We start from the raw sequence: 14,728 nt of genomic DNA, 5'->3' as shown, positions 1-14,728 counted from the left end.
CAAATTCCCTAAACTTCTGTTTATCTGGAAATGCCCTAATTTTGCCATCATATTTGAGAGACACTTTTGCTGGATATATAATTCTTGGCGGGCAGTTTTTTTCCTTCAAGGCTTTATGTATGTTGTCCAACTGCCTTCTTGCCCGCATTGGTTTCTGCTGAGTAGTCTGAGCTTATTCTTATTGACTGTCCTTTGTAGATGACTTTTCGTTTATCCCTGGCCACTCTTAAATTCTCTCTTTATCTTTGGTTTTGGCAAGTTTGATTATAACATGTCTTGGTGACTTTCTTTTGGGATCTACCTTATGTAGGGTTCAAAGAGCATCTTGGATAGCTATCTTCTCATCTTTCATGATATCAGGGAAATTTTCTGCTAACAAATATTCAACACTTCTCTCTGTATTTTCTGTTATCTACCCCCAACCCCCACCACGTTGTGGTACTCCAATCACTCATAAGTTATTCCCCTTGATAGAGCCCCACATAATTCTTAGTGTTTCTTCGTTTATTTAAATTCTTTTATCTGATTTTTCCTCAGGTAAGTTGGTGTCAAGTGCTTTATCTTCCATTGCCTCAGTTCTTCTCCTATGACTTTCTATTGAGTTGTTTAATTCTGAAATTTTATTGTTAATCTTCTGGATTTCTGATTGCTGTCTCTCTATGGATTCTTGCAGGTATTAGATTTGTCATTATGCTCTTGAATAACATTCTTAAGTTTCTCTGTTGCTTTTGTCTGTGTGTTCGTTGGCTTGTTCTGCATTTTGAATGATCTCCTTCCTGATATCTTGAAGAGCTCTCTGTATTAGTCTTTTGAATTCTACCTCCGGTAATTCCAAGAAGTTCTATTCCTCTGGAAGATTTTTCAAGTCTTTGTTTTAATCCTTTGCTGAAGCCATCATGGTCTGTCTCTTTATGTGATTTGACATTAACTGTTTTCTGCAAGCCATCGATAAGTTATTATATTTACTTATGTTTGCTTACTGTATCCTAGCTTCTTGTTTTGTTTTGATATGCCCAAATAGGCTGCTCATGTGAGCTAGTTTGATTATTGATGCCTTTTTGAAGCTCCAACATCCTGTCACCAGGTGGTGAGATCTGTTACTATGTATGTGAGCCCAGGAGTCTGTTTACTTTTCTTGTATGAATTCAGCTCAGGTTTCCAGGTAGTCGGTCACCAGGTGTGTGGTGCAGACTTTCCCCTACAGTCCTAGACAGGCATGGGTGATTGGTGTAGGCACAGGTATCTGGCTGCAGTAGGCGGTCACGCGCTGCGCAAGTCAGGGAGCTGACAGCTGCCCCTGAGTGTCTGCGACAAAAGTGTGTCTCTGTTCCCTAGACTGTGTAGGTGGATGGGTTTTGCAGTGGGACTATGAGCATCCAATGCTGTTGGCTGTAAGGACTAGGGGGTACCACTTATTCTTGGACCCATGTCATGGGTGGCTAGGTGGGGTGGGTGGAGCCACCAGTCTCAGGCCTCTGATGTGGGTAGGTGAGGACCCTGTTTAATGGGCAGTGTCAAATATCATGAACCTACCACTTCACTATATAGCTGATACAGTTGAAGTTAGAATTCAGGTATATACCTTGTTGTACTGTAGTGACGAGGGCCTATGCTGCTGAAATGGGCCCGCACAGATCTATGCAGGGTTAAAGATGTTCAACATCCATGGATCCCTTATGCCTGTGCCCAGGCAAAGGAGCTGTGCTTACCCTGAGTTCCTGGCTTAGGGGAGCCGGCGGTTTATTTTTTCCAATATTTGTTAATTTCTTCCCCCTCCAAGGCTGGAAAAATGGCTCAGGGAGTGTAACGGGTCCTACTTCTGGCCCAGGGGACTCAGCAATCGCTGAAGCCAGACCCAGACCCAGTTTAGAGCGGGTAGAGGGGCAGGTAAATAGGAGAGATGTTCTCCCAAAGGGTATTTTTTGATCTGCGTGGTAGGTCAGATGCAAGTACTTATCGTTTGCCAATGAAGCACTGCTTTTTGCTGACTCTGGATGCCCGAGTAGATTCTCTGCCACTGGGTCTCTCCTATTGTGGAAAACTCTTGCCATGCTCCGCAGCTTGCCTCACCATGCAGGCAAGCCAATCCGGCCTGAGGGGCGCTGGCTCCCACCGCATCAGTTCTGGCTACTCCTTGCTACTTCTGAACTGTCTCTCCCTCCCCCTGCCACTCTATCTGATTCTTCAACTTTGCCTTTGCTGTTCAGGGCTCCTAGATTGTCATATATAATCGATTCACTTGTTTTTTCGGGTCTGTGTTGTCAAAAGGACCACAGGAAGCTTCTGACTACTCCACCGTCTTGGCCCTGCCCAAGAGAAAGCAAATTTGGCCAAATGTTAGCAGTGGGTGGACCTGGATGAAGGTACATGGATGGTCAGCATGCTATTCTGGCATGTTTTCTGTAGGTTTGACATTTTTCAGCATGAAAATTGAAAATAGATAGGTAAATGAAGAGGCACTGTATGGTTCTTCATTTATATGCTGCTTGCTGTTCCTATCCTAAGCCTGCTCTTGTGCCTTTTCAGGTATCGGATTTGGAGGGATACTGCCAACTGGCTGGAGATTAATCCAGACACTGGGGCCATTTCCACTCGGGCCGAGTTAGACAGAGAAGACTTGGAGCATGTGAAGAACAGCACATACACAGCCCTCATTATTGCTACTGACAGTGGTAAGGAACCCCTGTTTGTGCTTTTAATTCCTCACCCTCCTGACTGGCTTGCTTCCCTGTTCCCGGCCCTTTTTTATGTAGGCATGAGTTCATTCTTTTTCTTTTGTTTTTAATTAAACAAAAACACACAAATGCATTCTCATCATCTAAAATTCAAACAGTTTTGGTCAAGCAGAGGTTCCTCTTAACCACTCCCTCTCTGTGCCTGAACCCCACTTATCCTCCATGGGAGCAAGGCTGCCTCAGTTCATATCCCAGGTCCAAGCTTAACACCTGTGTGACTTTGGACTTATTACTTAATTTTTATGTTCTTCAATTCCTTTATCTGACAAATGGGGATGACAACAGTACCATATCCGGATTAAATGAGTTAATTTATGTTAAAGTGACTGGAATAGTGTTTGCCACATAGAACATGCTATATAAGTGCTATTGTTTTTATTATCATTATCATTGTTAGGGAGGTGTGGATTCGTCCAACCTGTTTTCTTTTTTTTGAACATTTTATTGTGTTTTACCCAGCAAATTAGTTTCCCATTCAAGAATTTATACACAGCTTGTTCCGTGACATTGTGTCCCCATAAATGTGTCAGCAGTCTCACCTTTTCCACCCTGCCTTCCCCGTTTCCATCCCTCCAGTTTCCCTGCCCGTCCTTGCCTTCTCATCTTTGCTTTTGGGCAAATGTTCCCCATTTGGTCTCTTATAGTTGATTGTTCTAAGGAGCATATTCCTCATGGGTGTTATTGTTTATTTTATAGGCCAATCTCTTATTTGGCTGAAAGGTGACCTCTGAGTGTGGATTCAGTTTCAGCTTAAAAGGATATCCCAGGGTGATAGTCTTAGGGGTCCTCTAGTCTCTATCAGTTCAGTAAGTCTGGTCTTTTTTATAAATTTTAGTTTTGTTCTACATTTTCTATCCATTCTAACACGGACCTTCTATTCTGTCCCTGGTCAGAGTGGTGGTAGTGCTAAGCAGACACCATCTAGTTCTTCTGGTCTCAATGCAGGCGAGGCTGGGGTTCATGTAGACTATTAGTCTTGTAGTCTAGTTTCTTCTTTGAGTCTTTGGTTTCCTCCTCTTTTGCTCCAGATGCTTAGAGAGCAATAGTTGTATCTTAGATGGCCCCTTGCAAGCTTTTAAGACCCCAGATGCTACTCGCCAAACTAGTATGTAGAACATTATATTTATAAGCTATGTTATGCTAATTGACCATGTTGTCCCCTGAGACTATGGTCCTAAACCCTCAAACCAACCTTGCGAGGTATTTGGTTATGTCTAGAGAGTATCCATAACTGTCCCCCCATGTGCTTCATTTTATATATGAATATATATGCAGCACTTACAAACATGTATGTACATTTGCCTACAGAAACATCTATACACGCATACCTGTATATTCATATGTGTTTACCTATACATACATAAGCACGCATATCTGCCTATGTAACCACACACATACTTTTTGCTGATTGAGATTAATTCTTATTTATGTTATTTTTACGTAATTACTAATATTGATGATGGTTCCTTGAGTACTTTTTCTACTATCATATGTTAGGTGCTGTATTGAGATGCAAAAGAAATGCTAACAGAAGTGTATATGAACTTCCAAATCTCTTTTAAAAACCAGTTGGCATCCATTTAAAAAGGCTCTACCTTTTATGGTATGAGGGTTTTTTTTTTTAATAGTATAATCTTAAATGCCATAGAAATTCAGAAAAAGAAGAACTGGTGGGGGGCCTCTTGGAGTAGTTAAAATTTAATGGTTGAATAAAAGTTATGAGGAGAAGAGGAAGAAGGGTGTCTTTGGTATGAGGAATGACTTGAATAACAGTTATCAGTGTGGGAATAAGCATGGCTACCTAAGACATGACCCAAGTCATGGTATTTTCAATGGCCATATATACATGCAAAAGCTGGAAAAATGCTTAAGGAAGACCAAAGAAGAATTGATGCCTTTGAATTATGGTTTGGTTAAGAATATTGAGTATACTGTGGACTGCCAGAAGAATGAACAAATCTGTTTTGGAAGAAGTACAGCCAAAATCCTCCTTAGAAGTGAGGATGGTGAGACTTTGTCTCATGTACTTTGGACATTTTATCAGGAGGGACCAGTTCCTGGAAAAGCATACCATGCTTGGTATAGTAGAGGGTCAGCAAAAAAGAGGGATCCCCTGGATGAGATGGACTGACATAGTGGCCGCGATAATGGGCTCAAGCATAGCAACGATTGTGAGGATGGAGCAGGACCAGGCAATGTTTCATTCTGTTGTACATAGCGTCACTATGAGTCAGAACCGACTCAGGGACAGCTATTAACAACAACAATCTAAGACAGTCAGACCTGCCTAACCAGGAGCGAAGATGCCCTAGGAGTTAGTGGTTCTTGGGCTCAAGGGGTCGGTTCGGGCCTGGGAATGGACGGCTGAGAAACCAGGATAAGACTGGGTTTAACAAGGCTAGCATTAGTCCAAAAAACACAAAATAATAATTGCTGGAGAAGTTGTGGACTGGAACACTTATACACCATTGGTGGGAATGTAAGATGGTACAACCACTTTGGAAATCGATGTGGTGCTTCCTTAAAAAGCTAGAAATACAAGCACCACGTGATCCAGCTAGCCCATTCCTTGGAATATATCCTAGAGATATAAGAGCCATCACACGAATAGTTACATGTACACCCATGTTCATTGCAGCACTGTTCACGATAGCAAAAAGGCGGAAACAATCTCAGTGCCCATCAACGGATGAATGGATAAAAAAATTACGGTATATTCACACAATGGAATACTACGCAACAATAAAGAACAACGATGAAGCTGTGAAAAATATTATAACATGGAGGAATCTGGAGGGTATTACACTGAGTGAATTTAGTCAGTCACAGAAGGACAAATATTGTATAAGATCACTCTTATAAGAACTCAAGGAAGGGTTTAAACACAAAAGAAAACATTCTTTGATGGTTATGAGGGTAGGGAGGGAGGGTGAGAGTTATTCACCAACTAGATAGTAGACAAGAATTATCTTAGGTGAAGGGAAGGACAGCACACACTACAGGGGAAGTCAGCACATCGATACTAATTCAAAGCTAAAAAGTTTCCTGAATACAATCAAAAAGAGTAGCAGGAGCAGGGGTCTGTGGACCATGCTTCAGGGGACATCTAGGTCAATTGGTGTAACAAAGTTTATTAAGAAAATGTTCTGCATCCTACTTTGGTGAGTGGCTTCTGTGGTCTTAAAAGCTAGCAAGCGGCCATCTAAAATACATCAATTGGTCCCAGCCACCTGGAGTAAAGAAGAATGAAAAACACCAAAGACACAAGAAAAGTATTAGCCCAAGAGACAGAAAGGGCCACATAGACCAGAGACTTCATCAACCCGAGACCAGAAGAACTGGATGGTACTCGCTACCACCAATGACAGCCCTGACAGGGAACACAACAGACAGTTCCTGAAGGAGCAGGAGAAAAGTGGGGTGCAGAACTCAAATTCTAGTAAAAAGACCAGACTTAATAGTCTTACTGAGACTGAAGGATCCCCAGGAAGCATGGTCCCCGGACTCTCTGTCAACCTAGAACTAAAACAGTTCCTGAGGGCCGCTCTTCAGACAAAGATTGGACTGGACTGTGGGACATAAAATGATACTCATGAAGAGCGTGCCTCTTAGCTCAAGTAGATACAAGAGACTAAATGGACAGCTTCTGTCCGGAGGTGAGCTGGGAAGGCAGAGAGGGTTAGGAGCTGGTTGATGTAGGATCTGGGGTGGAAAGGAGGAGTGTGCTGTCACAGTACAGGGAGAACAATTAGGGTCACATAACAATGTATGTATAAATTTTTGTAGGAGAGACTAACTTGAATTGTAAACTTTCACTTGAACTATAACAGTTGAAAAAACAGATATAAGGGAAAGATTAGTCCAAAGGACTAATGGACCACAACTACTACAGCCTCCACCAGACTGAGTCCAATACAACTAGATGGTGTCCAGCTACCACCACTGACTGCTCTGACTGGGATCACAATAGATGTTTGCAGACAGCTGGAGAAAAATGTTGACCAAAATTCTAACTGATAGAAAAACACGAGACTTACTGGCCTGACAGAGACTGAAGAAAATCCAGGAGTATGGCCCTTGGACACTGTTTTAGCTCAGTAATGAAGTCACTCCTGAGGCTCGCCCTTCATCCAAAGATTAGACAGACCCATAAAATAAAACAAGACTAAAGGGGCGCACAATAGCCCAGGGGCAAGGACTAGAAGGTAAGTTAGGACAGGAAAGCTGGTAACAGGGAATCCAAGGTGGAGAAGGGCAAGTGTTGACATGTCATGGGGTTGTTAACCAATGTCATAAAACAATATGTGTACTAACCGTTTAATGAGAAGCTACTTTGTTCTGTAAACCTTCATCTAACATAAAATTTTTAAAAAAGGGAAAAAATAGTAGAAGAAATTAATAATATTAGATCTGTTTGTTAAAAAAGAAAAGATTTTGTTTGAGCTGATGGGAGGCAGTGGGGATTCATTAGTGTTTCTTAGTTGTGATATTTCTTCTGTATTTTTTTCTTAGATTCTCTCCCTGCTACTGGTACTGGAACCTTTATTCTGATCCTCTCTGATGTGAATGACAATGCCCCCATACCAGAACCTCGAAGTATGGAATTCTGCCAGGTAGATCCACAGCCTCATACCATACACATCATTGATCCAGATCTTCCCCCCAATACTTCTCCCTTCACAGCAGAGCTGACGCATGGGGCAAGTGTCAACTGGTCCATCCAGTACACAGATGCAGGTCAGTGCTTCGGTCTTAATTTTGAGATCTTTGCTCTGACTCCCAAAGTTCCCCTTTCCCCCAATTCCTGAATTTCTCCTCTGAAGTCCCAGATACTATCACTTTTGTTTGATTATGTTTCCTTTTCCCTCAGAATTTGAGGCACCCCACCAAAAGTCCCTTTCCTTTCCTGGTGTCTTAACTTCGTGATGTACTACTTAGTAATCTAAAACCCAAGCTGCTTGGTTTTCTTTACTCACCTTTGGGATGTTTTTAGTTCCACAATAAATTTATTCTAGAATTAACTTTTTCTCCCCTGGTTCCATCTTTTATTTTTGTTGCTTCCCCAGCCCGAGATTCTTTTCTTTTGATGCCAAAGGTTGGTTTAGAACTGGGTGACTACAAAATAAATCTCAAGCTCACAGATAACCAGAATAAAGACCAAGTGACCACGTTAGAGGTCTTTATGTGTGACTGCGAAGGCACCATCAACACCTGTAAGAGGAATATGCCAGCTCCCAACACAGAATTGCAAGTTTCTGCTGTTCTGGGAATTCTTGGAGGAATCCTTGCTTTGCTAAGTAAGTGCAGCTAGCCAGTGTTTCTGCCTTTGACTTCTAAAATAGGCAAATATATTTATTTCCTAGAAATGATTTTTGTCTTTGTATTAGTTAGGGTTCAGGTTAAACTCTTGTAAGAAAGAGACCCTAAGAATGCAGTGACTTAAATAAAATAGAAGTTTATTACTTTCTTACTGAAGCATTCAGAGGTAAGTGGTCCAAGGCTGGAAAGGCATACTTGTTGCAGGAAGTTAACCGGGGACCCAGGTTCTTTCTAATTTTTGCTCTTTCATTCCTCAGTGCAGTTTGAATGTGCATACAAATTGCCTATGCCTCTTGGTAAAATGTGAATTCATATACAGTATGTCTGGAGTGGAGCCGCAGATTTCAGCATTTGTAACCAAATCCTAGGTGATGCTGACTTTGCTGGTTCCTGGACTGCAGTTGGAGTAGCAAGGTCTTAGGGGTGCTGTCCTCATCAGCAGGATCAAAGCTTCTCACCACCATCGCCATTTTCCATCCTGGAGGGATTGGGGGATGATAGAGGAAGTGGAGGGCACATATCTGGAAGTTGTGCATGTCACCTCCACCCATATCCCACTGTCCCAAACCCAGATTCAAGGGAGACTGGCATATGTAGTCTTCCAGGGGTCCACGTGTCTGCCTCTATGACCTCATTTCCACTTGTCACTCCATTGCTTCTTTACCTTTCCCCAGTCCCACCAACCATGCTCCTGCTTCAAGGCCTTTGCCCTTACAATTTCCTCTGGCTGGAACTTTTCCCCAGATTTTGGGAAATGATTGTGATTGGTTTAACATCCTGCTAAAGGCCACATTTGAAATTACTTATAATTGTCTACTATGTTGTACTGTATATATTAGCTTCAGGAATGTGAGCATCATTATGTGGACTGACTCTGGAAATGTTTTAAAGTCAGCCAGTGGCCATCTAAGGAGGCAGTGGTGCACTGTGATAGCTTCTTCTTACGAGCTTCTTTTCTGTGGCTCTCATCACTCTCTTGCACTCTCTCCCTCACCATAGTCCTGACTCTGCTGCTTCTGCTGTTTCTTCGGAGGAGACGAGTGGTCAAGGAGCCCTTACTGCCCCCTGAAGATGACACTCGGGACAACGTTTATTACTATGATGAAGAAGGAGGTGGAGAAGAGGACCAGGTGGTTTTTAAAAAGATAGGGAAAAACTTAATAGAAATCTCTTTACTTGGGAGAAGTGATGATGAGGAAAAGGCAGATATTTTAAATAGCTCTGTGTCAGCTAACATATATTGATCACTTACTGCTCTGCATGCAGTTGAGTGAACTGAGGCATAGAGCAGTTAAGTAACTTGTCCAGCGTCACAGAGCTAGGAAGCAGTAGAACAAATGGTCTGGCTCCAGAGTCTGCACTACTCATCACTATGTTTTTTGCCTTTCAGGACATGTACTTCTATCAAATGATCTTTGGCATAATTTGTTCCCCTTGAGTTTGTTAGCTAGACCAAACAGTTTTTTTTTTTTTTGCTTTTTAGTGGATATTAAATATCTAGGCCCTTTACTTTTCTCTGATTTTAGAAATGATCTTAACTCATCTTACCGAGGAGTTCCAGGGAACTTTTGAGGGTCTTAGAGAGTCCACTCTATTTAGAATGCGAACCATGGGTCCCATCACAGAGTCTTGCCTTTGATTCACACCACACATAGAGGCCCAACTGCTGAGCTCTGCGGTCTTGAGAAGAGCTATTGATAAGAATTTCAATGCTTGCCATATACAAAGTATAGTAGGTGCAGAGAAATATAAGATGTGGTTCTAAATTTCAAGGAGCTTCTAAGTCTAGTTGAAGATACCAGATGTATTGTATCAGTAAACTGTTACCACAGTAATGCTACGTTATGTTAGGATTACTCAGAATCTCAGTGGCAGACAATAATATCATGTCTTTCTCATGCGTTTGTGTGTTAGCTGGGGCAACTGCTGATCTCAGCTAGGCTCATAAGCATCTGTAGGTTGGCTTGAGTTCAGCTCATCTAGACAGTGTTTGGCTGGATAGTTACAAACCACAAGTTGGGTCTAAGATTCTTCTATGCAATTCTAATCCTCTTTGTACCAGCAGACTAGTATAAAATGCATTTTAAGTCTTTGCCTGTGTCGTATCGGCTAATATCCCATTGACCAAAGCCAGTCACATGACCGAGTCCATAGTGAAGGGATATATGTGTATACTCCGTCCACTACAAGACCAAAGCATGTTACGTAACGAAGTGTACCATTGATGGATATATATTCTTCCCACAGAGACAAGGGTGGAAAGGGAGTGAATATTTGCTGAACAATAATCTAATCTGCCACATATACCCTATGAAAAGTTAATAAGTCTGTATCTGTACTAACAAGTGCTACTCACGGTGTTTCATACTATATTCCTTTCTAGTGCTGTTTAGGAGACTCTTCTTAGGTTGAAGCTGTCATTTCAAGTTAAATAGGCACATGCTTGTAGATATCATACAGTTGACAGTTAAGGCATTATCCAATACTATAATCTATAAACCGAATATACCAATCCTATATGTGACTGTTTCTTTGGACTCCCCTTTTTACCCTTCGGTGTACTTTTACCTTTTCTCCAAAGGACTTTGACTTGAGCCAGTTGCACAGGGGCCTGGATGCTCGACCTGAAGTGATTCGCAATGATGTGGCACCAAGCCTCATGAGTATGCCCCAGTATCGTCCCCGCCCCGCCAATCCTGATGAAATTGGAAATTTTATTGATGAAGTAAGTAAGCAAGGTCAAAATCAAGGTGCAACTCATCTCTAACCTTAGAAAGGAGCCGTCATGTCAAAAATTAGAAAAAAAGAGTCTTTAGATTTTTTTCATTTACCAAGCTTTCTACTTTCCTAATCCCTGACCATTTTTTTCCCTGTCTCTTTTATTTGTGCCCTATCCTAATTTCACAACTAATAGCATCTTGGATTGATTTTAGTGAATTTGTAAAGTCCATATGGTGAAATCAACAATTACTAGAAAGGGTTTAGTAGAAACAGAAATGAAACTAAAGAGATTCCAGGTAGATCCACTTTGGACTCACTAGTGGATCTTTGCTCCCTGTAGCCTGCTTCTGGTGGAGATATGATGTTAAATGTGTATCAGAAAAATAGCATCCATATTGTATATGTCAGAAACTTACTCAGCTGTAAACATCAATAGCTTAAATATATAGCAGTGAATTTACCTCATGTAAATAGAAGGCTGGGTAGGCAGCCTAAGCTGGTGCATTAGGCACATTCATTCTAGCCACTGGGTCCTAAGAGAAAACTGGGAATAGGAAGGACTGGTTCAAGCCATCTTTTTAGGTATATCTGGATTCAGATCCTTTCCATTCTCATGTCATCACATATGATTGTAGCTTTTGTTTTTTAATTCCAAAAATAATACATTTTTCATTCTAAAAGTATAAATTATGAAAATGTATATAAAGAAAAAACTACAAAGAAAGGAAAGTTAAAAAATGCAAGTCCATCCTTAGTTCCCCCCAACTCTGCTGGCCAGAGTTAAGTGTGGCATTCATCCTTCCAGACCTTTCCTGGCTGAAATGCATGTAGCATGTACACACCACTGTGACTTTCCTCGTTGTTTTTAGCCTCTGTCCATCCTGATTTGTGGCGTTGGAGCCCCGCCTTGATTTGTGGGCACTCCATCCTGACTGATTGGTACCAATTTCTCCCTTGCCTACACATAATTTACCATTTTGGTTTAGGGGGAAAACATTCTGTGCATTTTCCTGTAACCTTCTCTTTTCATTAACAGTATATCATATCTATCTTTGTATACTTTTACCCTATTGATATTAATTGCACCATGCTGGTACACAGAATGGTTGGGTTGTCATGTGTCATGGAGCTTGAGGACACTAAGAGAAGTTGTTCTTGCCAAAGATGACAGGTGTGTGGTTCCTTTCACTAAAAGTTCCTGTTGTTCCCCTTCCTCTTTAGAACCTGAAGGCGGCTGATAGCGACCCCACTGCTCCCCCTTATGACTCTCTGCTCGTGTTTGACTATGAAGGAAGTGGTTCTGAAGCTGCTAGTCTGAGCTCTCTGAACTCCTCGGAGTCAGACCAAGACCAAGACTATGACTACTTGAATGAATGGGGCAATCGCTTCAAGAAGCTGGCAGATATGTATGGAGGCGGCGAGGATGACTAGGGGACTCAAGAAAGATGGGGAGAGCAATCCATCCCTACACCCATGTGATGGGACATGCAGAAGTCATGTCTCATGGTTTTCAGCTCCCTTCACTCGAGATGAGTTTTTGGAAAGGAGAGACCATGATCAGCCATGCAGTTAGGATAGTTATGATTTCCAATTTATTGATCTAATCTGTGTGTGTTAAAAAGGTGTTGACTTGTTTCCTGAAACCTTTTATCATTCATCACTCTTTACGTGGTGATGATGTCTAAAATACCCTTAAATATTAATATTTTAAAAGAACAGCTTCAGCCTCAGGACCCTGCCAACATCTTGCAGATCTCCTTAGGGGCTCTGTTTCATTTTAAAAAGGAAGTCGGGGATGGGAGGTCAACTGCCCTATTTCTGTTGTTTTGTGTATATGATTTTTTTTTTTAAATTTGTGTGTTCTTCCCCCATCACTGCACTTGTATCCCATGTTCTAATATTCACTCTCACTCCTTCTGAATTCTGTTTCACTGCCCCAGACGGAAGTTCTGTAATGCAGGAATTACTGAACCCTTTCAGGGCAAGAGGCTTGTGTCTTACCCTAGCCGTATCTCAGCTAGGTATCGTGTACTCTTAAGACCTTTAACAGCTCCTTTTTTTATCTCCTGAGTATGTAACTTGAAACAGGCACCCAGACATTTACTTGTTTTGAGTAGGAATGTTTGTTATGTGAACATCATTATGGGGCACTTTACTTCATTAGGGAGCGTTGATCAGAAAATGTGATGAGTTTGTAGGTGCCACTTAATTTTTAATGTATGTTTATCACTGAAACAAAACAGTGATATGTTTGGAGACTTAGAATAGTGCCTAAAGTGCTGCAGCCAAAAAACGGGAGATGGCTAGGTAGAGCAGAGGGGAAGTATGGAACAAGGGCTTGGAGATGGGAAGAGAGGTCTTCATTGAGCCTGGCAGTTTAGTAGACTGATGCTGAGGATAGTTGAGGTGGGTCTACCACTATCCATGAAAATTCTGGAAGAATGGAAGAATCTCAACATGTTATTTCTTACCAGGATCCTTCCTTATACCATGGTACCTTAAGCACAGAATGCCCAAGTGCCTGCTTTTGGTCCTGTCTACAGAAAATGCTGGCTTATCTGGATACATTTGTCCCAGATTTGAAGTGTGCATAGAAAATGGAGAATATATAAAATCCAAATTTTTTCTTAGGAACAGAAAGAAAATAATTGCCCTAAAGGATTAAACAAGCGAGGGTGGGGGTGGGGTGAGGGCTTTGATTTGGATCTTCTTATAGTCAAAGGGAGAATTTCAGGAAACACTTGGCAAACACAGGAAAGAGTTATCTAAATTGTTTTACTGTCATCTGTTTTTAAAAGAAAACAATTATCCCTGCAATCACTTCTTGGAATTGTCTTGATTTTTCTGCAGTTTAAACTCTCTAATGTAGTTTTGTGTAGGTAATATGACTGCACTTTTGAGTGTATATGTTTGTGGGTGCTGATAATTTTGTATTTTCTTTGGGAGTGGAAAAGAACACAATTCAAGCTGAGAATTATTCTCAGAAATGCATTTTTATAAATTTTATTAAAGAAATTTGTTAAATCATTGTCAGACTGTCTTATTTCATTATGCCACAGTAAACTCAGTAAACATGGATAAAGAAGCTTCATACTGAAAAGATTTTCCCAGGACTTTGTGTCATTCTGTTGGAGGCAGAGTGGGGAAGATTAAATTCATAAGCATATCCATCCATGTGGCATGTGGTGAAACCAATAAAAGGCCCACGTCAATGGGATACTACTAGGAGCTGAGCTGAGGGATAGAAGCTCCAAACAACATCCATTCAGTTAGCAAAATTAGTATAGGTTGTGAGAATTAGTATAAGTCAGTTGTTCTCTGCCAGGTAAGATTGTGCTCCCATGCCCTCTCCTCCCAGGGGACATTTGGTAATTTCTGGAGATAGTTTTTTTTAATTGTCACAACTAGGGGAGTGCTACTGGCATCTAGTCAAGGCCAGAGATGCTGCTAAACATCGACAATGCACAAGACAGCCCCCATGACAAAGATATATCCAGCCCAAAATGTCAACGCTGCCACTGTTGGAAACTGGAATAGACCTACAACTTTTCTCTACTGGAACATGTCAAAAAAAGAAAAATCTAGGAGAAATAACACCAAAGACACAAGGAAAGTATTAGGCCAAGAGACAGAAAGGGCCACATAAACCAGAGACTTCATCAGCCTGAGACCAGAAGAACTAGATGGTGCCCAGCTACCACCAATGACCACCCTGACAGGAGTTCCTGACAGAGCAGGAGAAAAGTGGGGTGCAGAACTCAAATTCTAGTAAGAAGACCAGACTTAATGGTTTGATTGAGACTGGAGGGGCCCCGGAAGACATGGCCCACGGACTGTCTGTTAGCCCAAAACTAAGACCATTCCCAAGGCCAACTCTTCAGACAAAGATTAGACTGGACTGTGGGACATAAAATGATACTCATGAAGAGTGTGCTTCTTAGCTCAAGTAGATA

At 41.5% G+C, this 14,728-nt stretch overlaps 1 protein-coding gene across 3 annotated transcripts in view; it reads left to right on the top strand.

Annotated features, from left to right (window-relative positions):
* Nucleotides 1-12,220, top strand: part of CDH1 (cadherin 1) — a 79,977-nt gene extending 67,757 nt beyond the window's left edge. For 2 of the 3 annotated variants that reach the window (XM_023726749.1, XM_004371451.2), the window contains 6 exons: nt 2,527-2,669; nt 7,248-7,472; nt 7,802-8,032; nt 9,054-9,184; nt 10,636-10,779; nt 11,997-12,220. In XM_023726749.1, the coding sequence (XP_023582517.1) occupies nt 2,527-2,669; nt 7,248-7,472; nt 7,802-8,032; nt 9,054-9,184; nt 10,636-10,779; nt 11,997-12,206 (1,084 nt within the window). In that variant the 3' untranslated portion in view covers nt 12,207-12,220. Of the gene's footprint in view, nt 1-2,526; nt 2,673-7,247; nt 7,473-7,801; nt 8,033-9,053; nt 9,185-10,635; nt 10,780-11,996 lie in introns of all 3 variants that reach the window. The other variant, XM_023726747.1, reaches the window with a different exon arrangement.
* Nucleotides 12,221-14,728: the final 2,508 nt, after the last annotated feature.

The sequence above is a fragment of the Trichechus manatus genome, unplaced genomic scaffold, assembly GCF_000243295.1.
Source record: "Trichechus manatus latirostris isolate Lorelei unplaced genomic scaffold, TriManLat1.0 scaffold00014, whole genome shotgun sequence".
NCBI classification, from domain to species: Eukaryota; Metazoa; Chordata; class Mammalia; order Sirenia; family Trichechidae; genus Trichechus; species Trichechus manatus.
The sequence above is the reverse complement of the archived record's forward strand: the minus strand, read 5'-3'. Positions and strand labels throughout refer to the sequence as shown.